The sequence below is a fragment of the Capricornis sumatraensis genome, chromosome 1 (assembly GCF_032405125.1).
Source record: "Capricornis sumatraensis isolate serow.1 chromosome 1, serow.2, whole genome shotgun sequence".
Classification (NCBI taxonomy): domain Eukaryota; kingdom Metazoa; phylum Chordata; class Mammalia; order Artiodactyla; family Bovidae; genus Capricornis; species Capricornis sumatraensis.
The window spans coordinates 258,558,979-258,585,987 of NC_091069.1; the positions used below are offsets into that span (position 1 = coordinate 258,558,979).

Below are 27,009 nucleotides of genomic sequence, written 5' to 3' on the forward strand. Positions count from 1 at the left end.
ATTCGTGAGAACGGGTTTAAAACTATTTAGAGCTTCACAGTGTTTTTCTTGGAGTCCTGTCGGACACATGCAGAGGTGTATTCTGCTCGTTCCTAATGACTTAGCTGGTCCTGCTTTGTTCCACGGGATGTAACATTTCCTCTGCCAACTCTTCCCGCCTCTTTCCCAAAGACGGGCCTGTCACTCTCCCCGGCAAGTGAAAAGTGACAAGCTCTTTTATTAAAACAATCAGAACATCTATATATAAAATGTTAAAGGGATATACCCGCCTCTGAAATTATCTTATTAAGAATACCTTCATAATAATCCTTTCATTTTTTTGCAAAAGACACTACTGTGATAGCAAGGCTAGGAAGGAAACACAGCTAATTATCAAAGTGACTCATGTAGCAAGATGGAAAATCCAAGTTCCTTTGTGTGTAAAAATATCTCGTGATTGACGTGTTACCAAATTTCCACAAAATTGATTTCCACGTCATGATTGAAGGCTTTGATTGCCTTCCCTCATGGATCGCAGGAACTTTCCCGAGCAGAATGAGCATCCGGGGAGCATGCTTCCTTATGAAATGAGAAGCAGAGGCTTCTGTAGGCAGTGGGCAGGTGAGGACGCTGGCATGAAGGAGTCCTGCCACCCCGGCCGCCGTTTCCTGTCGGGTCTGCGAGCACTCTAGCTCTCCCTGTGGGGGCGCCGGGAGGTCACCGGGAGATTCTGAGCAGAGGAGCGGCTCTGAGCGGCTCAGGCTCTACCTGGATCTCCGTGGAGAAGGGGCCAGAGGAGGGGCACCACTGCCCGTTGGTGCCCTCTGACTTCATTTTCCGCCGCCTCCCAGCCCTCTGCTCTTCTGGCTGTTTCCCGAGCCACCCCCGAAGCCCCCACTTGGCCCTTTTACCCAAGCAGCCTCTGCCTGGAGCCCTCTCCCCACCAGGGGTCCACAGCCCTCCTCTCGCACCTTCTTCAGATACCAGGGTCTCTTTGAGCCCTTCCTGGTCTAGAACCTTCCCCACCCCCACCCCCGGCCCTCCCTGCCCTCTCCCCGTCTCTATCTTCCCTTCCTACTTATTGCCAGCTGTTGCATGAAGTGCAGTCAGCAGGGCAATAGTGGTGGGATTAATGTCCCAATAAACTTGCCATCAGTTGAAAGATCTGAAGGGAGAGAGTACACTCCCGCCCAGCCCACCTGCTGTGCCTGGAGCACTCACAGTAGTCTGCAGGTGGGCAGAGCCCTCTAACCCCAGGCCTGGTTTGTCATAAAGGGTGGAACATCTCACGGGATTTCTGGAGCACCTACTGGAATGGAGAAACAGCACGAGGTGTGGGGGTCGTTCAGCCTCGTGATCTTAGGGTCCAGTCTGCCCCGCGCAGGCTGAGAGAGAGGGTCGCTAGGCAGGCCCCCATTCTGAACCCCGAGCACGGTCTCTGCTGAAAGCATACGGCTTTCGCAGCATCATAACGTTGCGAGTGAGGGACCCTCTGTGTGGATTGTGGCAGACACGTGGTGGGGGGTGGTCCACTCGGAAGGGCTGGGCACCTTCACCACTGGGTCCTTGAGGCCAGTGCCCGCATCTGGCATGGGCAGGCGTCACGCGGGCATTGAAGTGAGTGTCCGCCGGCCCTGCCATCTCCCCGCCGGCTCAGGGGGCATGGGAAGCAGGGGGTTGGAGTCAGGTGTCGCTCCAGTGATGCCTCCACGCCGGGCCCTTCCTGGAGTCTCGCCTCACATCAAATGGAAGGAGGCTCGTAGCTCGCTCTTCAGACTGAACACAGGCCTCCAGCCACCTCTGTGTTCACGGTCCAGGCCCTGCCCAGCTCTGCACAGGGGTCAGTTGCTGGGCCGCCAGAAACCTCCTGACTCTAGGGCCTGGTATTCCCGGGGAGCCCCCCGCCCCTCAGCCACGGGCATGGCTCCCAAGCCAACTCTGGGGCCCTCGCATCCTGGCCGTCCCCCAGCCCTGCCTTTCAGAGCTCCTGCCACATGAAGGATTCGGTTAAAATGTCTGCGGTGGCACCCTCTGCAGCAGGGACACTGTGGTGCCTATTTTTACTCGAATCACTCATTCTCTGCCGCCTCAGTAGGCTTACTTCCTTTGGAACGTGACTGCCTGGCTAAATCTGCCTAACTGTGCATTCCTGACTGACCTCTGTTCTCGCAGAAATGATGGCTCCTTTTGTAAAGAATCTAAATTTATTTTCTCAAAATAGAAAGGAAGGTGATACCGTGCCAGTTCTGCGAGTTCCTTGCTTTGCCGGATTGCAGTCCCTGAGATGCAAACAAAGGTTCTGTGTCCCCCATCAGTGGTGGGCAGCCCTTAGCTGAAAAAGGAGGGCCCTGCAACAGCACCCTTGCTCCAGGGCCTCCTGACCTGCCCCCACCCGGCCCCGGGTCATCTGCCCCCCACGCGCCCCCATCACGGGCCTCATTTTCCTCCCTCTTAGGGAGAGACCTGGGTTCGATCCCTGGGTTGGGAAGATCCCCTGGAGAAGGGAACAGCTACCCACTCCAGCATTCTGGCCTAGAGAATTCCATGGACCCTACAGTCCATGGGGTCGCAAAGAGTCGGACACGACTGAGCAACTTTCACTCGCTCACTCACTCAGGGAGGCCAGGGCCTTACATTGTGAATGTGACTTTGAAGGTGAACGTATCTCCCCACAAACCACTCTCCATTATCATCATTCTGAAACCAGAGCTGGAATGTTAAACAGATTCCGAGACTTTAAAAATTATTCCTTGCCGATCTTCAGAAACAAAACTCAAGTAAGAAAGCTTATCAATTGCACTTCTGTTTCTGCTCAAAAGCTCCTGACCTCGGGCTCAAAGGCCCCTTGTTCTGACCTCCCTACGCGGCAGCGCGCCGGGGCCTGGCATTTGGGTGGACCCTTTATTCCCCAGGGAAGGAGGAGCAGTTTGCGAGGGGCCAGGGCAGGGGGGGAAAGGCGTGCCGCCTGGCCAGAGCAGTCTCTGAGTCCAGGGTTCTGACGGAGCACCCGGGGCCCGGGCCGCTGCTGAAAATAGTTACGGTTGCTTTTGTTTTTGGAACTTTTGCAAGAAAAGGAAATTTGCGGCGCCTGGAGAGTCTGGTTTTGGAATGCAAGCACCGGGGCTCTGAGTCAGACTTGGGCGGGACGTCATTTTCTCATTAAGGAGCAGAACATGGTTTCTTGATCCGTTTTTGCTGTCTTGATGTCTAGCTGGATTCCTGGGTGGTTGGTCAGCCTGGGCACATCTCCGCCGAGCACGGGGCCCAGCCTTGGCACCAGCCAGCAAGTCTGTGTGCCAGAGGAGGGGCTTTGGCTGCCAGGCCAGGTCGATTTTCAAGGCAGAACTGTGTGTAAAAATGCCCAGTGACACATAACTATTAAAAATTACAATTCCTGTTCTTGGGGGAAAAAGGCACAAAACACAGAAGTGTCATTGTAAGTGATATGATTTACTTCTAATCTCTTACAGTAAGAGCTAGAAAGCTGAGTTTCCTTTCCAGAAAATTCTCATTTATTTTCAAAAAGTTTCATTTTATTACTGCTGAAGGATTTTAATTTCCAAGTGAGTATGCTTTAAAAAAAAAAACAAAAACAAGAGTTTTGGAAATCCCAGAGACAGAAGTAGAAAAAGTCACAGCGTATGATGGCAGTTCTCAAGTTCAAGGCGAGGTGAGGGAAGTTGTGCTGTGATGGCAGACTTCTTTTAGCCCATCTGTAAACTGACATTTAAGTAGAAGTCGGCAGTTTCTCTGCACCAAGTTCAAGACTGTTGTGCTGGCTGAGGGGAGGCTTATATATAAGCCTTTATAGAAGTGTATAAATATTCACTACCAACCCAAGAAAGGCAGGGAGAGTTGTGATGCGTCAGGCTTTATGGCTTTAGCCGAGGTGTACTTTGAGGGCCACGGCCATCACAGCCGGTATGGACGGTTGACCTGCAGTGTGACTGTGCACATGGAGGGCAGGCTGTGGGGCGTGGGGCTACGTCACAGCATGATGTAAAACTGTTAGACTAGTTATTATTGCCTAAATCTGAAGCCTGCAGCTAGAAGAGTCCTGCTGGGGAAACAATCGCGGCGAACACCGGGTCTGTTTTGGAAATGTTCTGAACCAGACGGTTAACACAGTGAGCCATTTTGTTAAAGGGCCCTCGCTCCATGTTTGGAGAGAAACACACACCCTTTTACTAGGAACGTGAAGCAAACCCTTTGAGCTGCAGCAACCTGGCGGGTACGTCTAGTTGCCAGGAATAATGAATCTGTGGAAGCCCCGGTCCTGGCAGGATCCTGGCCTCAGCTGTTCTCTCCTCACCCCTTCCCCTTCTAGACTGACCAGCGGCGCCATGTCCAGAGCCGGCCGGCAGCTGGCCCTTCTCCTGTGTAGCTGCTGCCTGGCTGTGGCCGTCCCAGGCGGCCCGGCCGAGGAGGGCTGTCCGGCCGAGCCCCGCCAGGCTGCCCACTACGTGGCCGCCGTGTACGAGCACCGATCCTTCCTGAGTCCCGACCCGCTGGCCCTCACCAGCCGCAAGCAGGCCTTGGAGCTCATGCATCGGAACCTTGACGTCTACGAGCAGCAAGTGACGACCGCCGCCCAAAAGGCAAGGCGTGCTCAACAGGGCGGGCTGGCCCCGGGTCGGTGGTCCCCCGCAGCCCCTCTGGGAAATCAGACCCAGAGCGCTGAGCTGAAGGAATTAGGTGGCTCAGTTCAGTCCAGTCGCTCAGTCGTGTCCAACTCTTTGTGACCCCATGGACTGCAGCACACCAGGCCTCCCTGTCCATCACCAACTCCTGGAGTCCACCCAAACTCATGTCCATTGAGTCGGTGATGCCATCCAACTATCTCATCCGCTGTCATCCCCTTCTCCTCCTGCCTTCAATCTTTCCTAGCATCACAGTCTTTTTCAGTGAGTCAGTTCTTCACATCAGGTGGCCAAAGTATTGGAGTTTCAGCTTCAGCATCAGTCCTTCCAAAGAATACTCAGGACTGAGCTGTATCAGGGAGCTAGAGGCCCACTACTCAGAGGGCGGTCTGCAGACCAGCAGCATCAGCCTGCCCGCCAAAGCCCGTGAGCAATGCAGAACGCGGGGCCCGTCCTAGACCTGCAGAGTCAGAATCTATAATTTTGTAAGATCCCAAGGTGATGCTTCCCCTCCGGCCTGGGGGACTTGCAGGCCAGGCCCCTGGTTATCACACGTGGGGGCTGCTAAACCAACTGGGTGTCTGGCGGCTCCCACGCGCACAGAGTGGGCCGGGGTGCAGGCGGGGGCCTTGGCTCTCCTAAAGGTGCCCCCAGAAGGAAGACAGTGCAGAAACACCACAAAGCTGCCCGCCCGCTGGCCTCTCCTGCTCTCAGAGGCTTTCAGAGTCTAACTGAAGCAGGGAGCCACCCCGGAGCGGGTTTGCTGCCTCCTGACGACACGGGGGGCTTATTGCTGGTCCCCGTGCCAGACCCCAAGCAGCCCGAGGGCCCGGTCCAGACAGAACTGAGCCCAGCGGACAGAGTGGACTGGTGCCACCTCTGTCCCGGGGAAGGAGGGGGGTACTGACTGGAGGGAGGGCCGGGTAGGACCAGCGGGGCTGCTGAAGGACGCCCCACTCTTGGGGACAGGCGGGGACCCCCTGGGGGCAGAGCCCCGTGCCTGTGAGGTCGGGGGCAGACCACCTGCCCAAGCAGCCGCCCGCCCCTGCGCAGGGTGGCCAGCCCTGCGTGGCCACGTTCTGACATGCGGCCTGTAGCACAGCACACTGATGTTGGAAGGGCGCCTAAAGGCCGCGTCCTGCTTCTGATGGGTGACCCTCCTCCTCTGTTCCCAACCCGATGCCCAGCCCTGTACGCCTCCAGGGCCCAGCGCTCACCGTCCACTTGAGACAGTGGAAACTCCTGGGAAAGAGCTTTCTTTCCATGAGCGACAGTCAGCCTCCCTGCCACTGGTGCCCATCGCCCTGTCCTCCGAACCCAACAGGACAGACTGAACCCCACCCACCCACCCACCTGCCTCCCCCAGATTGCAGCCTGGCCGGCACGGCCGGGATCTCCCCCAGGCCCGTCGGGATCTCCCCCAGGCCCACTGGGGGTCTCTCCCCAGGCCCATTGGGAGTCTCTCCCCAGGCCCGTCGGGATCTCCCCCAGGCCCGTCGGGATCTCCCCCAGGCCCATCGGGATCTCCCCCAGGCCCACTGGGGGTCTCTCTCCAGGCCTGTCAGGATCTTCCCCCAGGCCCAGCGGGGTCTGTCCCCAGGCCCATCGGGATCTCCTCTAGGCCCATCAGGGGGCCTCTCCCCAGGCCCATTGGGAGTCTCTCCCCAGGCCCGTCGGGATCTCCCTCAGGCCCGTCGGGATCTCCCCCAGGCCCATCGGGATTTCCCCCAGGCCCACTGGGGGTCTCTCTCCAGGCCTGTCAGGATCTTCCCCCAGGCCCAGCGGGGTCTGTCCCCAGGCCCATCGGGATCTCCTCCAGGCCCATCGGGGATCTCTCCCCAGGCCCATTGGGAGTCTCTCCCCAGGCCCATCGGGATCTGTCCCCAGGCCCATCCAGAGCTCCTGGAGAGAGGCGGTTCCAGCCCTTCCCCCCGGGTTTCCTGGGCTGCCCCATACCCTGAACTGCACACAGCTCTGTTGAGGGCAGGACGGAGCAGACCTGACTCCATTCGCAGTGTTGTCCCCAGATGAGAAGCTCTTCACAGTTACATCTCGCTGTGGGCTCGCCAGGCACTTGCTGTCAGTTGCAGCCCCCGAGCCCTTTTTGCACAGGCATACACACTGCCAAGGCCGTGCCATCCGTGTAAGGTTAATTGATTTAACCTGATAGCAAAGCCTCCCATCTATGCCATTAAGTTTCATCGCTCCAGCCTGGGGCTACTTGGGGATGCACACGGGCCTCCTGCATGTCAGTCACCATCACTCGTGTCATTCACGCCTCCTGGACACACCTTGTCTCAGTCTTCCCTGAAGTTGGTGTGAAAACATCCCAGGCCATGCCCCCAGGCCTTCTCCTGACACAGATCCATTCTCTGCACGGGGGGCGTTGGCTTGCACCGTGCTGAAATGTCACCCCCTTTCCCTCCATCCTGTCCACAAAACCACACTGAGACATTTGGCAGATGCCTTACTGAAACCCAGAGACCGTGACTGCAGTATCCCTGCCTTTTCATCACCTGCACCTGAATGAAACATGTAACATGTTTTTATTAAATGTACACTGGCTGCAGACATCACTCCATCTCTACTTGTGGTCCAGGATCAAGGATAAAGCCGTCGATCTGGTCATTTTTAGGATTTACAGACATCTTAGCTCCCCTACGTGGCTATATGTGTTAAAGTCACCTCTAAGACAGGTTGATGCCAAGTGTGTGTCAAAGTTTTGTATTAAAACAAGCTACAAGGGCAGGCCAACTGAAAGAGTTCTCTCTTGACAAAGGCATTTACAGTGAAGAAAAGGAGTCATGCTAAAGACATCAGGCTGGGAGTTGCCACTCGGAATTCCTCAGGAGTTCTTAGGCTCACTGGTCTATCAGGAAACTGCTCAAGCCCTTTGTCAGGTGTGCAGAGCGCTTCCTAGAAGGCATCAGACCCCGAGTTCTGCCTCTGCTCCAGTCTGAGTCCTCACTCCTGGCAGGCGTGTAGTTAGGAAATGCAATTTAATATCAATAGATAAACATAAGTGTTACTTTCCACAGGTAACCATTCAGTGCTTCCAAAGCGTTAGTTTTTAATAAAGGAAAGCATTTGTCCAAGTATAATTTGCAAACAGTTAGAAACGTGACTCTTACACATAGAGAAGAACGGGCATGTGTCAGAGCTTTGATTTAACTTGCAGGCCGCGTCCTGCTTCTGATGGGTGACCCTCCTCCTCTGTTCCCAACCTGATGCCCAGCCCTGTACGCCTCCAGGGCCCAGGGCTCACCGTCCACTTGAATTCGAGGAAGAGATGTGAGTGTATCCATCAGTCAGATGAATGTGGAAATGAATCTGCTAATAGATGCAAAACTGGCTAATGCTGTCCCGTGCTGTGCTGTGCTCAGTCGCGTCCGACTCTCTGCAACCCCGTGGACTGTAGCCCGCCAGGCTCCTCTGCCCGTGGGATTCTCTAGGCAAGGATACTGGAGTGGGTTGCCATGCCCTCCTCTAGGGGATCTTCCCGACCTAGGGATTTAACCCAGGTTTCTCGCATTGCAGCCGGATTCTTTAGTCCTACAGGGCAGTAAGACATCATCTTTAGGGTGATGTTTTGTTAAATAGCAAAGGCAAACAGTGGCACATTCACTAGATAAGTGGTCCTCAAAGGTGCTTGTCAGTCAGTACTCTGCTGTACTGTGGAAACATGTACAGACACAAAGGATGTAGGCAGACATTCTTCATCTTGTTTATTTCTAAGTTTGCGATAATTTTCCTTTCGAATGTGCAGTAAAGATGGCCGAATGCATTTTCTGCTGGAAGGACTGAATTTTGCTATGATCTTTCTGGAAGGCTATTTGGGAATGTATGTTAAGAATTTAAATTTTTTTCCTAAGTTTGACACTCAGTATTTTCACTTATAAAGCTTTATGCTTATAAAGCTTTTATTTATGAAGAAATAACCAGAGCTCCAATCAAAGACTTGTGTACAGTGCTCATCCAGAAAGTGTTTTGCGTACCCTGTAGGCAGATGGGCACCACAGTTTTCTCTTTATTACAAAAAGTTGGGAGCAACTCAAATGTCCAGCAACAGAGGATAAACTGTGGTGTCTTCTTAAATATCATCCAGCGTCTAATACAAGTGATGTTTCTGAAGGCGTCTTTGCAGTTTTTTTTTTTTAAATAATAATTTTGTTTATTTACTTCTGGCTGCTCTGGACTCTCACTGCTGCACACAGACTGTCTCTAACTGCGGTGAGCAGGGCCCACTCTTCGTTGCGGGTGTGCGGGCTTCTCATTGAGGTGGCTTCTCTGGTTGCGGAGCGTGGGCTGTGGGCACTCACGTTTCAGTAACTGCAGCACTCGAGCTGGGTACTCGGCGCTTGCAGGCTCCAGAGAGCATGGGCCCAGTCGTCGTGGTGCCGGGGCTCAGCTGCTCTGCAGCACGGGGGCCCTTCCCAGACCAAGGACTGAACCCGTCCCCTGCGTTGGCAGGCGGATTCTTACCCACTGTACCTCCAGGAAAGTCCCGGCATCTTTGTAGTCTTGATGGTTCTGTAGTGAGAGCATCAAGATAGAAACTGTGTGTTTATTATTGTCTCAATTATACACACACACACACATATAGACGGAGAGGGGGGAAAATGAAATCAGTTAGGATGTTAGCAATTCCTATCTTCATTCTTCCTTTATAATTTCTGTTTTCCAAATGTTCTACAAATAAGCTTTCATGGGTTTTATATAGCCAGGAAAAAGTTATAAGGGTGTGCAGTGTGTTCCGGAAACCAGTGACTCAGATCGCCTGTTATTCTTGATGACTCGTGCCTCCCGGCTGCCCTCTGCCACCACCCGCCATGGCTGAGGCTCCAGGCTTGGCACCTTCAGCCTAGTAAGCAGAGAGCGGCTGCGAAAGGCCCGGCCCTGTCCGTTCGGGCTGTCTCAGGTGGCTGCCATCCCCTACCCGGGCTGCCCTAGGTGTGAAGAGGCCTGTAAGGGGCCCAGGGCTCTAAGCGGAGTCTCCTAACTCCCAGGGAGAGACACGCAAGTTAGAGCCCAGTCCTGGTTCCTATGCTGAAATCAGCTCGACCCTGACCCCCCAGCCCAGGGCGGCCCCACCTCTGCTGCACGTTAGAGTCACGCGGGGCCCTGTAGACAAGCTCTGTCCCTGGGACCCCGCTCACAGCCGACAGAAGCAGACTCTGGGCACGGGCCGCCGGATCACCCCGGAACAGCCAGTGTGTTTTCAGAAGCTCCCCTGCCTGACGGAGAAGCGCAGTGAAGGCCGAAAGCCACTGGACTGCCGGTGGCGCGTGTGTCGAGCTCGGCGTTCAGGGCCTGCTGTAGTTCCCACGGCAGCCCCCAGGGCACCGCCCCCGGCTCCTAACCCCGCCCCCTCCAGCCAGGCTCACCCGTCCCCTCCGCCCCGACCAGCCCCAGGCTCGTCCCTGGTTCCCTCAGAGTCAGACCCAGGGAGCCGTTCCCCTCAAGGCTCAGATCCCCGGCCCTCCGGTCCCGGTTCCGAGCAGCTGTGGGACGGCTGTCGGACAATGCGGGCTGCTTCCCAGCATCTGCTGACAGACTGTCCTGTGATGTTTTGACTTACAGGGTGCACAGATCATAGTGTTTCCAGAAGACGGTATCCACGGATTCAACTTTACAAGGACATCCATTTACCCGTTCTTGGACTTCATGCCGTCTCCCCACTCAGTCAGGTGGAACCCGTGCCTGGAGCCCCACCGCTTCAATGACACGGAGGTAAGTGAGGGGCCTGGCTTCCCTCCTAAGGGGGCAGGAGGCACACAGAGCTGGGCCAGGCCAGGGGCCAGGAGCCAGGACGTGCAGAGCCCTCCGGATCCTGAAAACCAAGCCCAAGCTCCCTGTGCCCCACAGTTAGAGAACGTCCGCCACTACGAGGCCTTTACTCACCTGAGGCTCATTCTGGTTTTCAATCACCAAGGAATGCATGAATATATGCTGGGACAACAGATCAAACAGAAGTTTAAAAAGCGGGGCTTCCCCGGTGGCTCAGTGGTGAAGGATCCAGCTGCAGGAGACGCAGGCTCCATCTCAGTCCAGAAAGACCCCATGTGCTGTGGAGCGGCTCCGCCTGTGAGCCAGCGCTCCCGAGCCTACACTCCGGAGCCTGGGGACCGTGGCTACCGAAGGCCAAGCCCCCAAGCCCCTGCAACGAGAAGCCTGACACTGCCGCCAGAGAGAGAGAGTAGCCCCCACTCACTGCGGCTGGAGAGAAGGCCTCCCAGGGACAAAGACCCGGCACAACCAAAAGTCAATAAATAAAATTATTGTAAAAATGAAAAAAATTAAAGTCCACTTCAGCACACCCTATCCCCCATCCTACCCTGATTTCTAGAGAAAACTATAAATGATTGGATGCACCTCCAACTATTAATATATTCTTGTCTATGCATCCAGCAGATACTGATGTCATTTTTATTTTAAAAAGTTTTTTCATTGATGTACAGTTGAGTTCAGTTCAGTTCAGTCGCTCAGTGTCCGACTCTTTGCAACCCCATGAATCGCAGGACGCCAGGCCTCCCTGTCCATCACCAACTCCCAGAGTTCACTCAAACTCACGTCCATCGAGTCGGTGATGCCATCCAGCCATCTCATCCTCTGTCGTCCCCTTCTCCTCCTGCCCGCAGTCCCTCCCAGCATCAGAGTCTTTTCCAGTGAGTCAACTCTTCGCATGAGGTGGCCAAAGTACTGGAGTTTCAGCTTTAGCATCATTCCTTCCAAAGAACACCCAGGACTGATCTCCTGCAGAATGGACTGGCTGGATCTCCTTGCAGTCCAAGGAACTCTCAAGAGTCTTCTCCAACACCACAGTTCAAAAGCATCAATTCTTCGGCGCTCAGCTTTCTTCACAGTCCAACTCTCACATCCATACATGACCACCGGAAAACCATGTGCTAATTTCTGCTGTACAGCAAAGTCGTTCATTTACACATACACTGTCTTTTATGTTCTTCCTCATTTCGGTTTATCACAGGATATCGAGTATGGTTCCCGGAGCTATACAGTAGGATCTCGTCTGTCTGTTTTATAGACAGCAGTTTGCACCTGCTACCCTCACACTCCCAGTCCACCTTTCCCGCAGCCCGCACCCCACCGCCCCGGCCGCTGCAAGTCCGTCCTTTGTATCCGCGAGTCTGTTTCTGTTTCGTCCAGTGAAGTTGCTCAGTCGTGTCCGACTCTTTGTGACCCCATGGACTGTAGCCTACCAGGCTCCTCCATCCGTGGGATTTTCCAGGCAAGAACACTGAAGTGTGTTGCCATTTCCTTCTCCAGGGGACCTTCCCGACCTGGGGATTGAACCCAGGTCTCCCGCTTTTCCCTCTGAGCCACCCGAGAAGCCCTGTTTCAGAGATAAGTTCGTTTGTGTCCTATTTTACATTCCACATCAAAGTGATAGCGCGTGGCACTTGTCTTTCTCTTTCTGACTCACCTCATTTCCTCTGATCGTCTCTTGTGTCCGTCCCTGCCGTGTTACACGGCGTTACTCCATTCTCATGGCTGAGTAACATCCCACTGGGTATGCGTCCCACATCTTCTTTATCCTGTTGTCAGTCAATGGGCGCTTAGGTTGCTTCCGTGTCTTGGCTACTGTGAGTAGTGCTGCTGTGAACGTCGGGGAGCGTGTATCTTTCGGGATTAGTCTTCTCCAGGTACATGCCCAGGAGTGGGCTTGCTGGGTCATCCGGCTGTGCTGGGTCTTGGTTGCCACATGTGGGATCTTTGTTGTGTCCGGCGGGACCTTTCCTTGCAGCACAGAGACTCTCTAGCTGCCGCTCGCGGGCTCACTAGTCATGGCACACTATTCGCGGGCTTAGTTGCTCTGTGGCCTGTGGAATCCTAGTGCCTCAACCAGCGATCACACCCACATTCCCTGCATTGCAAGGCAGAGTCTTAACCACTGGGCCACCAGGGAAATCCCTTTGGTTTTTTGAGGAACCTCCATACGTTTTTTTCCATGGGGATGGTCTTGATCCCTGTCTCCTGTACAATGTCACGAACCTCATTCCATAGTTCATCAGGCACTCTATCTATCAGATCTAGGCCCTTAAGTCTATTTCTCGCTTCTACTGTATAATGATAAGGGATTTGATTTAGGTCATATCTGAATGGTCTAGCGGTTTTCCCTATTTTCTTCAATTTAAGCCTGAATTTGGTAATAAGGAGTTCATGATCTGAGCCACAGTCAGCTCCCGGTCTTTTTGTTGACTGTATAGAGCGTCTCCATCTTTGGCTGCAAAGAATATAATCAATCTGATTTCGGTGTTGACCATCTGGTGATGTCCATGTGTAGAGTCTTCTCTTGTGTTGTTGGAAGAGGGTGTTTGCTATGATCAGTGCATTTTCTTGGCAAAACTCTATTAGTCTTTGCCCTGCTTCATTCTGCATTCCAAGGCCAAATCTGCCTGTTACTCCAGGTGTTTCTTGACTTCCTACTTTTGCATTCCAGTCCCCTATAATGAAAAGGACATCTTTTTGGGGTGTTAGTTCTAAAAGGTCTTGTAGGTCTTCATAAAACCATTCAACTTCAGTTTCTTCAGTGTTACTGATTGGGGCATAGACTTGGATAACTGTGATACTGAATGGTTTGCCTTCGAGACGAACAGAGATCATTCTGTCGTTTTTGAGATTGCATCCAAGTACTGCATTTCGGACTCTTTTGTTGACCATGATGGCTACTCCATTTCTTCTGAGGGATTCCTGCCTGCAGTAGTAGATACAATGGTCATCTGAGTTAAATTCACCCATTCCAGTCCATTTTAGTTCGCTGATTCCGAAAATGTCGACGTTCACCCTTACCATCTCTTGTTTGACCACTTCCAATTTGCCTTGATTCATGGACCTGACATTCCAGGTTCCAGTGCAATATTGCTCTTTACATCATCGGATCTTGCTTCTATCACCAGTTACATCCACAACTGGGTATTGCTTTTGCTTTGGCTCCATGCCTTCATTCTTTCTGGAGTTATTTCTCCACTGATCTCCAACAGCATATTGGGCACCTACTGACCTGGGGAGTTCCTCTTTCAGTATCCTATCATTCTGCCTTTTCCTACTGGTCATGGGGTTCTCAAGGTAAGAATACTGAAGTGGCTTGCCATTCCCTTCTCCAATGGACCACATTCTGTCATGCAAAAAAGCAAAATGGCTGTCTGGGGAGGCCTTACAAATAGCTGTGAAAAGAAGAGAGGCAAAAAGCAAAGGAGAAAAGGAAAGATATAAGCATCTGAATGCAGAGTTCCAAAGAATAGCAAGAAGAGATAAGAAAGCCTTCTTCAGCAATCAATGCAAAGAAATAGAGGAAAAGAACAGAATGGGAAAGACTAGAGATCTCTTTAAGAAAATCAGAGATACCAAGGGAACATTTCATGCAAAGATGGGCTCGATAAAGAACAGAAATGGTACGGACCTAACAGAAGCAGAAGATATTAAGAAGAGGTGGCAAGAATACATGGAAGAACTGTACAAAAAAGATCTTCACGACCCAGATAATCATGATGATGTGATCACTCAGCTAGAGCCAGACATCTTGGAATGTGAAGTCAAGTGGGCCTTAGAAAGCATCACTACAAACAAAGCTAGTAGAGGTGATGGCGTTCCAGTTGAGCTGTTTCAAATCCTGAAAGATGATGCTGTGAAAGTGGTGCACTCAATATGCCAGCAAATTTGGAAACTCAGCAGTGGCCACAGGACTGGAAAAGGTCAGTTTTCATTCCAATCCCAAAGAAAGGCAATGCCAAAGAATGCTCAAACTACCGCACAATTGCACTCACCTCACATGCTAGTAAAGTAATGCTCAAAGTTCTCCAAGCCAGGCTTCAGCAATATGTGAACCATGAACTCCCTGATGTTCAAGCTGGTTTTAGAAAAGGCAGAGGAACCAGAGATCAAATTGCCAACATCCACTGGATCATTGAAAAAGCAAGAGAGTTCCAGAAAAACATCTATTTCTGCTTTATTGACTATGCCAAAGCCTTTGACTGTGTGGATCACAATAACCTGTGGAAAATTCTGAAAGAGATGGGAATACCAGACCACCTAACCTGCCTCTTGAGAAATCTGTATGCAGGTCAGGAAGGAACAGTTAGAACTGGACATGGAACAACAGACTGGTTCCAAATAGGAAAAGGAGTCCATCAAGGCTGTATATTGTCACCCTGCTTATTTAACTTCTATGCAGAGTACATCATGAGAAACGCTGGACTGGAAGAAACACAAGCTGGAATCAAGATTGCTGGGAGAAATATCAAACACCTCAGATATGCAGATGACACCACCCTTATGGCAGAAAGTGAAGAGGAGCTAAAAAGCCTCTTGATGAAAGTGAAAGAGGAGAGTGAAAAAGTTGGCTTAAAGCTCAACATTCAGAAAACGAAGATCATGGCATCCAGTCCCATCACTTCATGGGAAATAGATGGGGAAACAGTGGAAACTGTCAGACTTTATTTTTTTGGGCTCCAAAATCACTGCAGATGGTGACTGCTGCCATGAAATTAAAAGATGCTTACTCCTTGGAAGAAAAGTTATGACCAACCTAGGTAGCATATCAAAAGCAGAGACATTCCTTTGCTGACTAAGGTCTGTCTAGTCAAGGCTATGGTTTTTCCTGTGGTCATGTATGGATGTGAGAGTTGGACTGTGAAGAAGGCTGAGCACCGAAGAATTGATGCTTTTGAACTGTGGTGTTGGAGAAGACTCTTGAGAGTCCCTTGGACCGCAAGGAGATCCAACCAGTCCATTCTGAAGGAGATCAGCCCTGGGATTTCTTTGGAAGGGATGATGCTAAAGCTGAAACTCCAGTACTTTGGCCACCTCATGCGAAGAGTTGACTCATTGGAAAAGACTCTGATGCTGGGAGGGATTGAGGGCAGGAGGAGAAGGGGACGACCCAGGATGAGATGGCTGGATGGCATCACGGACTCAATGGACGTGAGTCTGAGTGAATTCCAGGAGTTGGTGATGGACAGGGAGGCCTGGCGTGCTGCGATTCATGGGGTCACAAAGAGTCGGACACGACTGAGTGACTGAACTGAACTGAAATGAACACCATACGTTTCCCACAGTGGCCACACCAATTTACATTCCCACCCAGTGTCGGAGCGTTCTCCTTTCTCCATACCCTCTCCAGCAATTGTTATTTGTAGACTTTTTAATGATGACCATTCTGACTGGAGCGAGGCATCGCTTCATTGTAGTTTTGATTTGCCTTTCTCTAATAACTAGCAATGTTGAACGTCTTTTCCTGTGCCTGTTGGCCATCTGTATGTGTGTTCTTTGGAGAAACGTCTATTTAGGTCTTCTGGCCATTTTTCAATGGTGTTTTTGTTGCCGTTCCATTGTATGAGCTGTTTGTATATTTTGGAAATTGAACCATCGGCTGTCACATCATTTGCGATATTTTTTCCTGGTCCATAGGCTGACTTTGTGTATTGTGTCCTTGGCTGTAGAAAAGCTGTTTGATTAGGTCCCATTTGTTTGACTTTGCGTTTTTTTCCCTCAGCCTGGGAGACTGACCTAAGAAGCATTGGTACAATTCATGTCAGGAAATGTTCTGCCTACGTTAGGAGGTTATGGTGTCATGACTTATATTTAAGTCTTTAAGCCATTTTGAGTTTACTTTGTATATGGTGTGAAGGTCATTGATTTACTTACATGTGGCTGTTTGACTTCCCCAACACTGCTTCCTAAAGAGACTGGCTTTTCTCTGTTGTATATTCTTGCCTCCTCTTTCGAAGGTTAGTTGACAATAGGTATGTGGGTTTATTTCTGGGCTCTCTCTTCTGTTCCGCTGATCCATGTTTATTTTTGTGCTAAGACCACACTGTTTTAATTACTGTAGCTTTGTAGTCTTGTCTAAAGTGTGGGAGGGTTATGCCTCCTGCTTTATTCTTTTTCTTCAGTATCACTTTGGCAATTCTGGGTCTTTTATGGTTCTATATAAGTTTTAGGGTTATCTGTCCAAGTTCTGTGAAAAATGTGAATAGTTTGATAGGGATCACATTAAATCTGTAGATTGCTTTGGGTAGTATGGCCATTTTAACAAAATTAATTCTTCCAGTCTAAGAGCATGGAATATCTTTCCATTTCTTTAAATCATCTCTAGTTTTCTTTCTTAATGTTTTGTAATTCTCAATATATAAGTCTTTCCTGACCTCCTTGGTCAGGTTTATCCCTAAGTATTTTTATTTTATTGAAACAATTTTAAGATTTTTTTTTTTACATTTCCTTTTTGATAATTTATTTTCAGTGTAGAGAAATGCAACTGATTTCTGCACATTAATCTTGTATCCTGCTCCAGACTGAAGTTGTTTATCAGTTCTAGTAGCTTTTGTGTGGATCTTTAGGGGTTTTTTAAAAATATGGTATTGGGCTTCCCTGGTGGCTCAGAGGTAAAGAATCTGCCTGCAATGCAAGAGACCTGGGTTGGATTCCTGGGTCAGAGAGATCCCTGGGAGAAGAGAATGGCTGCCCACTCCAGTATACAGTATCATGTCATCTGCGTATAATGACAGTTTTACCTCTTACCTTCCAGTTTGGATGCCTTTTTTTTTTTTTTTCCCTTGTCATTGCTGTGACTAGGGCTTTCCAATACTATGTTGAATTCAAGTGGTGAGAGTGGGCATTTTTGTCTTGTTCCAGATTTTAGCAGGAAGGCTTTCAGCTTGTCACCATTGAGTGTTCTATCGGCTGTGGGTTTGTCATAAGTAGCTTCTATTATGTTGAGATATGTTCCCTCTCTCTCATCTCTACTTGGGTGAGAGGTTGTTTTTTTTTTTTTTTCATGAACAGATGTTGAATTTTATCAAAAAGCTCTTTCTGCGTCTGTCAAGATGATCGTGTGGTTTTTGCTTCTGGGTGGTGTGACGTATCACATGTTGATTTGCGTACACTGAACCATCCTTGTGACCCTGGGTTGTGACCCTAGGATGAATAGCCCAGTTGTGGCATATGATCTTTTTTATGTGCTGCTGGATTCAGCTTCTAATACTTTGTTGAGAATTTTTCCATCTATATTCATCAGAGACATTGGCCTGTACTTTTCTTTTTTGGCAGCGTCTTTGGTTTTAGTATCAGGGTGATGCTGGCTTCCTAGAGTGTCTTCGGGAGTGGCCCCTCCTCTTTGGTCTTTCAGAATAACTTGGGGAGAGTCAGTATAAGTTATTCTTTGCGCGTTTGGTAGAATTCTCCAGTGAAACCGTCTGGTCCTGGACTTTTGTTTGTAGAAAGGTTATTTTTTTAAATTATAGATTATATTTCACTCGTTGTCATCGGTCTGTTCAAACTGTCTTTTTCTTCTAGCTTCAGTTGTGGTGGGCTGTGTGTTTCTAGAAACTTTTCCGTTTCATCTAAGTTGTCTAGATTGTTAGCACATAATTGCTCATAGTATTTTCTCCCGGTCTATTTCTGTGGTATCAGTTGTTATCTCTTCTTTTCCCTTCTTTTGTTTATTTGGGGTCCTCTCTCTCTTTCTCTCTCTCTTGTTTTTGTTGAGGTTGGCTAGAGATTTGTTGATTTTGTTCAGCCTTTCAAAAGACCAGCTCTTGGTATTATTGATTTTTTTCTGTTGTTGTTTTAATCTTTATTTATTTCCTGTCTCATCTTTATTACTTCCTTCCTTCTAATGCCTTTAGGGCATATATATAGCATCCTATTTCTTTGTTTCTGGCTGTGCTGGGTCCCGCTGCTGTGGGTTTTCTCTGGCCATAGTGAACAGGGGCTCCTCTCTGACCGCAGTGTGCAGGATCCTCCCTGCAGCGGCTCTGACTGCGGAGCCTGGGCTCTAGGGCGTGCAGCCTTCAGCAGCTGTGGCACGTGGCTCAGTAGTTGCAGTTCCTGGGCTCTGGAGTGCAGGTTAATCGTTGTGGCCCACAGGCCCAGTTGCTCCACGGATGTGGGGTCCTCTGTGAACCAGGGCTGGAACCCGTGTCTCCTGCACTGGCAGGTGACCTCTCTATCCCTGAGCCACCAGGGGGGCCTCTGACTTTAGGTGTTGTTTGTTCTTTTTCTCATTCTTTTAGGTAATGAGTCAGATTGTTTATTTGAGCTTGTTCTTGGTTTCTGAGGAAGGCCAGTATCACTGTGAGCGTCCCTCTAAGGACTGCTTTTCTGCATCCTGCAGGTTTTGTATGGCTGTGTTTTCATTGTCATTTGCTTCAAGGTATTTTTAAGATTCTTCTTTGATTTCATAATTGATTGACCCTTTGGTTTTTGATAGCATGTTGTTTAGTCTCCACGTAACCATTTTTTTTCTCGTTTCTTTTTCTGTGGTTGATTTCTAATCTCATGCCGTTGTGGTCAGAAAAGACGCTTGAAATAATTTATGTCTTCTTACATTTCTTAAGGCTTATTTTGTGCCCTAGTATGTGGTCAATCCTAGAGAATGTTCAATGTGCACTTGAAAAGAATTTTTTTTTAATGTAAGGTCCTAAAAATATCAATTAAGTTTAACTGTTCTATTGTATCATTTAGGATCTCTGTGCCTTGATTTTCTGTCTGGAAGACCTGTCACTGATGTGAGGGGGATGTTAGTATGCCGCTACTATTGCGTTCCTGTCAGTCTCTCCCGTTACGTCTGCATTTGTTTTATGCATTTGGGTGATCCTATATTGGGTGCGTGCATGTTGACGAGTGCAATATCCTCTTCTTGCACTGATTGTTTTCTCATTATATAGTGTCCTTCTTTATCTTTCTTTATGGTCCTTGTTTTAAAATCTATTTTGTCTGCTAAGAATATTGTGACCCTCATTTTCTTGTCATTTCCATACGCATAAAATATATTTTGCCATCCCCTCAGTTGTTTTTTTTTTTTAAACTTATCTTTATTTGGCTGTGCTGGGTCTTAGTTACAGCATGCAGGATCTAGTTCCCTGACCAGGGATGGAACCTGGGGCTCCTGCATTGGGAGCGAGGAGTCTTAGCCACTGGACCACCAGGCAAGTCCCCACCCCCCACTTTCAATCTGTATATGTCCTTCCTCCTAAAATGAGTCCCTAGTGAAGTGAAGTCGCTCAGTCGTGTCCGACTCTTTGTGACCCTGTGGGCTGTCGCCCACCAGGCTCCTCCGTCCATGGGATTCTCCAGGCAAGAATACTGGAGTGGGTTGCCATTTCCTTCTCCAGGGGATCTTCCTGACCCAGGGATCAAACCCAGGTCTCCCACATTGGAGGCAGATGCTTTAACCTCTGAGCCACCAGGGAAGCCCAAAATGAGTCTCTAGTAGGCAGCATATTGTAAGCACTATTTTTGTTTAACTCAATCTGCAACCCTTTCTTTTGATTGGAGCATTCAGTCCATTGACGTTTAAGGTAATTATTGAGAGATATGTATTCATTGCCATCGTAGACTTCGTTTTCTAGTTGACCTTTTAATTTCCTTTTTGTTCCTTTTTCTCCTTCTTTTGTGATTTGATGATTTTCTTTTTGTGCTATACTTACGTTCTCCTTTTGTTTTCCTGTGAATCTGTTGTGTGTTTTTGATTTGTGGTCACCCTGTTTTTCAAGTATGTTAACCCCTCCCTACATCTGCTTGCATTAGACTTATAGTCACATGGGCTGAAGCACATTCAGAGAAAAAATATCTACTTTTTCTTACTCTCCTCCCCAACATTTTATGATTTTCATGTCCTCTTTTACATCTTCATGTTTATTCTTTTGCTGTTCATTGCCTTCACAAAATTTTTGATTTTTTTAAAAAAAAACCTGTATGATAGTTTATTGAAGTGATTTACTTTCCAGTTGTGATTTTGTCTTTTCCGTAGATTCTTGCTTCTTTTCTATCTAGAGAAGACCTTTCAATATTTCCTTTAGGGTAGGTTTAGTATTGCTGTATTCTCTTAGTTTTTTGCTTGTCTGAGAAATTATTTCTCTCTCCTTCTATTCTAAATGATAATCTTGCTGGGTAGACTATCCTGTGAAAAGTGAAAGTGAAAGTAGCCCAGTTGTATCTGACTCTTTGCGACCCCGTGGACTGAAGTCCGTGGAATTCTCCAGGCCAGAATACTGGAGTGGGTAAACGTTCCCTTTTCCAGGCGATCTTCCCAACCCAGAGATCAAACCCAGGTCTCCCACATTGCAGGCACATTTTTTACCAGCTGAGCCACCAGGGAAGTGCAGATTTTTCCCTTTTAAGACTTTTAAAAACTCTTAAGACTCTTCTATGAGTGTATCTTACTGCTCCCTTCTGGCCTGCAACTTTTTTGTAGAGAAAGAAAGAAAGAAACGGAAGTTGCTCACTTGTGTCAGACTCTTTGCAACCCCACGGACTGTAGCCCACCAGGCTTCTCCATCTATCAGATTTTCCAGGCAAGAATACTGGAGTGGGTTGCCATTTTCTTCTCCAGGGGGTCTTCCTGACCCAGGGATTGAACCCAGGCCTCCAGCATGGCAGGCAGACGCTTTACCCTCTGAGCCACCAGGGAAGCCCATTTCTGTAGAGAAATCAGCTGATAGCCTTAGGAGGTTCCCTTGTAGTTGATTCTGTTTTTCTTTTGCTGCCTTTAGAATCCTCTCTTTGACTTTGACTTTTGTCATTTTAATTATAGAATGTCTTGGTGCAGGTCTGTTTCCGTTCACCTTGTTTGGGACTCTCTCTGCTTCCTATATCTGGCATTCGTTTCTTTCTTTTGTTTTGGGAAGTTTTCAGCCATAATTTCTTCAAAGAAACTTTTGGTCCCATTTTGTCTTTCTCCTCCCTCTGGAGTCTCTATCATGCTTAGATTGGCACACATTATATTATCCCATGTGTACACGTGTGCTCAGTCGCTCAGGCGTGTCCCACTCTTTGCAACGCTGTGGACTGTAGCCCACCAGGCTCCTCCATCCATGGGCGCCTCCAGGCAGGAATACTGGGGTGGGTTGCCATGCCCTCCTCCAGGGGATCCTCTCAACCAGGGATCAGACCCATGGTTCTTGTGTCTCCTACATTGCTCTTTACCACTAGCACTGCCTAGGAAGCCCGTATTATCCCCTAGACCCTTACATTGCTTTCATTTTTTTTTCTTTTTATTTGACTTTCTGTCTGCCCTTCTGATTGGGTGATTTCCATTATTCTGTCTTCCAGGTACTCATTCATTCTTCTGCGTTATTTAATCTGCTATTCATTGCCTTTAGCTCAGCTTTTGTCTGGACAAGTGAGTTTCCTAATTTTTCTTGGCTCCTCTTTATAGCTTCTAGCTCCTTTTTATGGTAATCTGCATTTTTATCAGTCGCTCTTCTTAATTCCTTCAGTGTTTTCATTATCTCCTTCCTGAATCCAGTGGATATTAGGCTAATGAGGGCTGTTCATTGTTTGTTCTTTCAGAGGAATTCTCTTGATCTTTTAATTGGGAATGGTTCCTCTGCTGTATTTGACTTATAATTCTCTTGCTTTGTGAGTTTAGGAGAAACAGTGATCTGCTGTGGTCTTGGAGGTCTAGTCTAGCTTTATGGGGCAGCCTCCCTGGGTAGCCTGTGCGGGTTTGGTATTTTTGGTGCGAGGGCTGTCTTTGGTATAGACGTCTGCTGTTCTTCCCTCGGTCTATATTGGTCATTATCCCCTGGATAGGAGGTATGACAGGCGTCGTGGTGGCCAGAGCCTGCGCTGGACGTGGAGCAGGGCCTCCTCTTTGCTCAGTGGTTGTCACTGCCCACTGGGGGCCAGATCTGCTCCCGAACTGTTGGAGCAGAAGCCCCCAGACCCATTTCTGAGCTGGGGTGCGAGGGAGCCGGGGAGCTGAGGTGGGGGTGGAGCACTCCTGCTGGGAGAGAGCCACTAAGTGTCCTCTGCCAGCGCCGTCCTCCCTGAGTGTGCTCTGTGGTGTCACCCGTCACCTGTCACGCAGGCGTACAAAGCCTTCTGCTCTTGGCCACTTCTCAACCACGGGAACACAGGCAGCCTGCCCTGGTGTCCCTCGGGTGGCATTCTCACAAGGCCAGCGCAGCTTCGCTGAAGTCGGGCATCCCGAGCACAGTGGTCACACACCTGGACCTGCTGTGGACCTGTGGAAGCAAGCCGCACCCTGCCCGGCCCCCGTGTGCGTGTCCCCACAAGCGTACGGCCGCTAAGGCCGGACCTGTCCCAGGCCCGGGAGCTGCCCACTGGGATGTCCCAGGGGCACTGAGCTCACAGAGCCAGCAGTGGTGGGGTGACCCCGCACAGTGGCGGGTGGAGGGCTCGGATTCCTGTCTCTGCACACGGGCAACCCACGGGTGCTCCCGCAGAACCACAGAGGCAGCGCTGTCATCAGCACTCATGGAGACAGAGGCTGCTGTGGTGGACCCACCCCTCTGTTTGGGCTGTGTGCATGAACAGCAGGGTTTTGATGGCAGTGCAGGCCCTCCATGAGCGTGCCAAGACTGAGGCTCCTGTGGCAGGCCCACCCTTGCCTTGCATGCTTGTTAACAAAGGCTCTTCACTTCTGTGGCAGGCCCAGCCTTCTTCCGCATGCACCCCTGCCCCTTCACCATGCTCCAGCCCCCTCAGGCTGTCTGCGTGCAGCCCACCACAGTCCTGCCCCTCGGGCTGTCCTCTGAAGCCTGAGTTTCAGCACCCAGCCCCACTGCAGACATCGGTGGATGTATGTCTCTAGCGCAGGCTGGTGGCTGGACTGTCCGTGTAGGGCTCTTTGCTCTGTCTTCCCAGGCTGGTGGCTGGACTGTCCGTGTAGGGCTCTCTGCTCTGTCTGCCCCAGGCTGGTGGCTGGACCGTCCGTGCAGGCCTCTCTGCTCTGTCTGCCCCGGGCTGGTGGCTCGGCTCGCCTCTGAGCCCCTGAAGCTCCCTTTCTGTCTTGGACTGAGCTCCCCGTTGGTGAAGGGGCTTCTCAGAGTGCGGGACCCTTTCCTCTTTCACAGCTACTTCTCAGGGGTGCAAGTCCCATCCCAATCCACCCCCACCCCCGCTTTTTTTTCTTTTGTTCTACCTGGTATGTGGAGATTTCTCTTACGATTTTGGGTGTTTGAGATGGTCTGCCAGCATTCAGCAGGTATTTTGTGAGAATTATTCCAGATGGAGGTGTATTTTGATGTGTTTGTGGGAGGAGGTGAGCTCCACATCCCCCTATTCTGCCACATTGATTGGACCCCCCCCAGGATAAACACTTTTAAAATAATTTTTTCAAGAACACTGTTTTCCCTTTAAAGGACTTTGTTGCACTTTGTATCCCCAGGAATAGCACACAAGTACCTGTTTGCCCATCCTTTGGTCAGTGAGAGATAGAACAGTCTTTTTAATTTTTGCCAGTCTTATGGAGGTGAGAAATGACACCTCATTATCGTATTAATTTGTGTGTCCTTCCTACTAAAGAGACTGAGCGTCTCCTCAGGCGTTCGTCGGCCGTTTGTTCATTTGCTTGTCTGTAAGCCGCTTGTTCGTATTCTCTGCGTGCTTTCAGTGGTGGTTACTTTTTTCTTATTGATTTATGACAGCTGTTTATATATTATGGACATAATACAGGTACTATTCTAAAATTACAAGAAGGAGGCAGGGCTTAACCTTCCTTTGTTCACACTTTTATTTCCCCCCAGGTCCTCCAGCGCCTGAGCTGTATGGCTATGAAGGGAGAGATGTTCCTGGTGGCCAATCTTGGGACAAAGCAGCCTTGTCATAGCAGTGACCCAGGGTGCCCGAGTGACGGCAGATACCAGTTTAACACAAACATTGTGTTCAGCAGTAACGGAACCCTGGTTGACCGCTACCGCAAACATAACCTCTATTTTGAGGCCGCGTTCGATACCCCTCTGGAGGTGGACCACGTAGTCTTCGACACCCCCTTTGCTGGCAAGTTCGGCATCTTCACTTGCTTTGACATATTGTTCTTTGACCCTGCTGTCAGGCTCCTCAGAGACTCTGAGGTGAAGCACGTTGTGTATCCGACTGCCTGGATGAACCAGCTCCCACTCTTGGCAGCCATTCAGATTCAGAGAGGTTTCGCCATCGCCTTTGGCATCAACCTTCTGGCTGCGAACATCCACCACCCATCTCTGGGGATGACGGGAAGTGGCATACATGCCCCTCTGAAGTCCTTTTGGCACCACAACATGGAAAGCCCTGAAGGTCACCTCATAATTGCCGAGGTAGCCAAAAATCCACCGGGTCTCGTCAGTACAGGGAACGCCACAGGGAAAATGGACCCATCCCATAGGAAGTTTTTAGAACTCTTGGCAGGGGATCCCTACTCAGAGAAGGATGCCCAGGACGTCCATTGTGACGGAGCCCCCAAATCAACCACGAATGCCTCTCCCACGTTTAACTCTGAGATGATGTATGACAATTTCACCCTGGTTCCCGTGTGGGGGAGGGAAGGCCACCTCCACGTCTGTGCAAACGGCCTCTGCTGTCATTTGCTTTACCAGAGGCCCAGGGTGTCGCAGGAGCTGTATGCGTTGGGGGTCTTCGATGGTCTTCACACCGTGCACGGCACCTACTATGTCCAAGTCTGTGCCCTGGTCAAGTGTGGGGGTCTTGGCTTTGACACGTGTGGGCAGGAGATCACAGAGGCCACGGGGATGTTTGAGTTTCACCTGTGGGGGAACTTCAGTACTTCTTATATCTTTCCAATGCTTCTGACCTCGGGGATGACGCTGGAAACCCCTGACCAGCTGGGCTGGGAGAGTGATCACTATTTCCTGAAGAAGAGGGGACTGTCCTCTGGGCTGGTGACAGCAGCTCTCTACGGGCGTTTGTATGAGAAGGACTAGGGGTCCTTCTCATACACACACTGGCACAGGCTGAAGCTCACAGCAGTGGGACCACCTCTGCCCGAGAGCCCATCTGGGAGGCATGGGAGGAGGCAGGGAGACAGGCTGTGCCAGGGTCTTTCCCTCTTAGGTGGAAATTAGTGAGATATTTTCTGGTATTTTGTGCTCTCGTTTCTATTTTTCAAGCCATTTCTTCCTGCAGCAGATCTCTCGCCACACAGCTGTTTTAAGAGCTCAAACAAAAATAAACGTCAGTTTATATTTCACATGTCCACAGGACGGCTAGTGCTGTGTGTTGTGTGTGTTTTTCCTTGTTGTTGATCAAGTGACACCCAGGATACATGGGTATTTCACAAGCCTCAGACCTTATCGAGGGTAAGAACACTCAAAGCAAAAGCCATCTCAGAATGGCTGCCGTGGGGACCAGAATTCGGACCAATCACGCCACGGCCACCAGCAGCCTCAGCAATGTGGAGCCTGAGGCAGCTTTTAAAACCAGAGGGGAAGCTTTTCTCAAACTTGCCTTTCTGCCAGTGATCGGAATGTGTCAGGCAGGACTCAGCATAACTGGAAAGAAAGAGGGCTGTGCCCCGGAGAGAGAGAGGCTGGAAAAAGTGCCGAGGAGAGGGCAGCGACGGGAACAGATGAGTAATAGGGTTCCTGGGCACAGCGTGTCTCATCTAGGGATTCCAGGCACGTCAATAAATCACGCTGGCTCTGGGCAAGCGCCTTCTGGCTGCCCAGCTGTGAGGGATGGAGCGATGCTGTGAGTTTAGGGCCTTCTCCTTGCAGACAGGTGGTCGGAGCGGCCTGGGGCTGGCGCACACAGACTTCATCCAGTCACTGGACAGGTGTCTTTGGAGAGCCCACCACAGACAGAGCAGGACCTCCCACAGAGTGAACTGCGGAAGCAGGATCGTATTCAGTGTGTGAAGGCCGTTTTCAGGCCGCTGGTTTCGGTACTTCTTGTGTCCAACATTTCCAAGTTGTTTTGACTCTCTGCCTAGTAATTATCTCAGATCATTTTTAAAGTGGAGAATGGATAGGTTTTTTTTTTTTTTTTAAAGAAAATGGATAGTTAGCTTTCTGTGATTTGCCTTTTCAAGGTATAGCTAGTTTCATCTCCATTATAAATTAGGTGTTTTAAAGCAGTATGTGCATATATATATATAATATATAATTAATTGTTATTAGAATTACACAAAGTAAAAAATGAGATTCTTTGCCCATCTCCCAGTGTGGCCTTCCGGACCCTTCTCTGGCTCTCAGGCAGGATAAGAAAGAGCACAGATCCTAGAGTCAGACTGGCCGTTGCTTTCTTGGCCTCCTGGCTTACACTTCCCCACACAGACCTCGCCTGTTTATTTGACCTTGTTGTGCCCATTTTCTTATGCATGGAATGTGTGTTGAATCATTCACGTGGGAAAGAAGCGAAGACCCACTGACTCACTGCCTGCCTGCAAAGGCCTGGAATGAATCAGGCCGGCCTTCAGGGAATTTGCAGACACAAATCAGGATTCCCGAGGAAACCCGGGAGGTCCCCCTGGAACGGAACGGGGACCTCTCCCACCAGATGCTGGCGCAGACCCGGGAAGGGTGAGCTGGCGGCGCCACGCAGCTCCGGATGTGGCCACGGCCGCCGCCCCAGGGAAGTAGAAATCATCTCAGAAATGCACATCTTGCTTCCTGCCGAGATGATTCAGACCAGC

General features: G+C 50.0%; 1 protein-coding gene across 3 annotated transcripts in view; it reads left to right on the plus strand.

Annotated features, from left to right (window-relative positions):
- The window catches only part of BTD (biotinidase), a 59,850-nt gene extending 34,291 nt beyond the window's left edge, over window positions 1-25,559 (plus strand). For all 3 annotated transcript variants that reach the window (XM_068971187.1, XM_068971277.1, XM_068971101.1), the window contains exons 2-4: window positions 4,307-4,577; window positions 10,200-10,349; window positions 24,128-25,559. In XM_068971187.1, the coding sequence (XP_068827288.1) occupies window positions 4,323-4,577; window positions 10,200-10,349; window positions 24,128-25,300 (1,578 nt within the window). In that variant the 5' untranslated portion in view covers window positions 4,307-4,322 and the 3' untranslated portion in view covers window positions 25,301-25,559. The remainder of the gene's footprint in view (window positions 1-4,306; window positions 4,578-10,199; window positions 10,350-24,127) is intronic.
- The last annotated feature ends 1,450 nt before the right edge of the window (window positions 25,560-27,009 follow it).